Genomic DNA, 2,867 nt, shown 5'->3' on the forward strand with positions numbered 1-2,867 from the left:
TCAGGTGAGGGCGCTGGGTCAGATAACTGTGGTCAGTGTACAGTAAGCACTCAGCACAAGAAATCTTTTTCCAAGTGCCATGTTCTTAATTGTACTTATAAAGATGTAAACTGAATGAAATGAAAGGCCATTGAAAGCTGCATCAGGCACCATCAAGGGCATAAACAAACATTTCTTCTCCCTTAGGGAGCAAGGATCCTGAGGGAGCTCCTGTAACTAGGTCACTGTGATCCCTAGCCCAGAATAACACTCTTCAGTCTCTGGTTATCCACGGATATTATAAAAGTTCTGTTCCATCCCTGGAAGCTGAACTGGAGGCTCAGGACAAAGGAGGTCAGAGACCATGTTCTTCAGCTCAACAGGAAAATCAAGACAAACTAAAGGCTTTGAATTTTAAAGTAGAAAGGAAGAAGCAGAGCAGTCTGAGCTCTGAGATGTCCCCTTCTTGTCACCAAGGACATCTGAGTGTCCATGATAGAGATGGGTGGGAGCCAGCAGAGTCCAGCACTGTGACTGCAGGCAGAAGGAGGGTGAGTGCCTCCCTGACCTGGTCTGTGCTCTAGAAGAGTGGTTAGGGTATGAAGCTCAAACCCTGGAGTCAGACATCCTGAGTTCTTCTAATGCCAATTAGAAGGACAGGGACTGTGGCAAGTTTCCTCACCTTTTCCATGGGTTTAATCAAAATGCCCCACACGTCTTAGAACAGTGCCATTAGCATAGTTAGTGCTCAGCAAATGTTTCTTTTTTTCCTAGGTTTTCCTAATAAGTTTACCTTATTACTGCAGTATTATTTTCACATAATACTTCTACAGTCATTTCTGCTAAAGACTCAGGGCAACACAGCCTCCCCTTCCTTTCTGACCAGCACTGACCAAAGATGGAAGGTCTAGGGCAACTGGCTTCTGCTTCACAACAGCACTGCAGAGAAGGGCCCAGGTAACACAAAACTTGGCCCAGAGCTTTAGAGGGCAGGCAGTACCAGAAGAGGGTCAATGCAAAGTTACAGGGTCATTCCAGCTGAGCTTTGTGGACTTTCTCTTCAGTTGGATGAGCCCATACTCTGGAGAAAAATTTCACCCACCAAAAGTTACTGGAATGGAACCAACAGTTGAAGACACATGGGGACCATAAAAATAGAGATGCAGAAAGGAGATGCCATCTCAACTCTAAGCTCCACAGCTCCCTGTTAAAACTGCAGTCTCAGGAGTGAGTTGTTTTTCTCTCTCTGTGAGCAACTCTTCTCTTTCCTCCCAGGCAGTCCCAGAGGAGGATGGCAGCAGATAACACCTCCTCTGTGACAGAGTTTATCCTCGTAGGCTTAACAAACCAGCCAGGACTCCAGCTCCCTCTCTTCTTCCTGTTTCTAGGCTTCTATGTGGTCATTATAGTAGGGAACCTGGGCTTGATAATACTGATTGGACTGAACTCTCACCTTCACATTCCCATGTACCTTTTTCTCTTCAACTTGTCCTTCATTGACTTCAGTTACTCCTCTGCTATCATCCCCAAAATGCTGATGAGTTTTGTCTTAAAGAAGAACATCATCTCCTACCCAGGGTGTATGACTCAGCTCTTTTTCTTCTCTTTCTTTATCATTTCTGAATGCTTCATCCTGTCAGCAATGGCATATGACCGCTATGTGGCCATCTGTAAACCACTGTTGTACACGGTCACCATGTCTCCTCAGGTGTGTGTATTTCTTTTGCTGGGTGTCTACGGGATGGGGTTTTGGGGGGCTATAGCACATACAGGTAATATACTGTTTCTGACCTTTTGTGGAGAAAACCTTCTCAATCATTATATGTGTGACATTCTTCCCCTCCTTGAGCTCTCCTGCAATAGCTCTTACATGAATACTCTGGTGCTCTTTACTCTTGTGGCCATTGACATTGGGGTGCCCATTGTGACCATTTTTCTGTCTTATGGCTTCATTCTTTCCAGCATTTTCCACATTAGTTCTACTGAGGGCAGATCCAAAGCCTTTAGTACCTGCAGTTCTCATATAATGGCAGTTTGTCTTTTCTTTGGTTCAGGAGCTTTTGCTTACCTTAAACCACCTGCTATTTTACCCCTTGAACAGGACAAAGTCTGTACTATGTTCTACACCATTGTGGTTCCCATGTTGAACCCAGTAATCTACAGCCTGAGGAATAAGGATGTCAAATTAGCCATGAAGAAAACCTTGGGAAGAATTATTTTCTCTTGAAACAATTTGGAAATTAAGAAAAGGGATGAGAAATGTTAAATTAGAGTGTTATTATTTTATCATCATCATCATTAAGGAATTCAACCTTCATGCTTTTGTATTCTATATTTAAAGGAAATTTTAACTCTTTCCCAAATGGATTTATTCCCTCTTACTATCACCCCAAATCTTCCTTCTTTTTTTTTTGAACATACATAGTTTTTAATGGAATACAAATTTTTATACACATGACTGTTAAACAAGCAACTATAACCTGAGGCTGATATAAATAAAGGCTCAAGATTAAGGGAGATTATAGTTGCACAGTTGCACAAATTATAGAGCAAAACACACCTAAAACAAAATGTAAATTCTAGAAGTAAATTGTTAAAAACAGAAATATCCATTCTTTTTTTTACAAAAATATTTATTATTATTATTATTTTTTTTTAATATTAAATTTTATTTAGTTACTTTTCAAGTACATTTTTTTATTTATTTCTCCTTTTATAAAAAAAATCTTGCAATCACACAGTATGCAGTATTGAATGGGGCTTCAGAATCATTTCATCTAGTCCAAAAATGTAAAAAAATTACCTGGTGGCAAAGCTGGGATGGAAATCCCAGCTTGTATCTCAATTCTTTGTTCTCCTTTAGGCCATGTTTGCTTGCCTCATCTCTT

At 40.7% G+C, this 2,867-nt stretch overlaps 1 protein-coding gene across 1 annotated transcript; it reads left to right on the forward strand.

The window, feature by feature from the left end:
- The first annotated feature begins 1,264 nt into the window (after nucleotides 1-1,264).
- LOC119044726 (olfactory receptor 8B12-like) lies at nucleotides 1,265-2,206 on the forward strand. The gene has a single exon (XM_037139223.2). The coding sequence runs from the start codon at nucleotides 1,271-1,273 to the stop codon at nucleotides 2,204-2,206; it is 936 nt and encodes a 311-aa protein (XP_036995118.2). The 5' UTR covers nucleotides 1,265-1,270.
- Nucleotides 2,207-2,867: the final 661 nt, after the last annotated feature.

The sequence above is a fragment of the Artibeus jamaicensis genome, unplaced genomic scaffold (genome assembly GCF_021234435.1).
Source record: "Artibeus jamaicensis isolate MK-2021 breed Jamaican fruit bat unplaced genomic scaffold, CSHL_Jam_final scaffold_660, whole genome shotgun sequence".
Classification (NCBI taxonomy): Eukaryota; Metazoa; Chordata; class Mammalia; order Chiroptera; family Phyllostomidae; genus Artibeus; species Artibeus jamaicensis.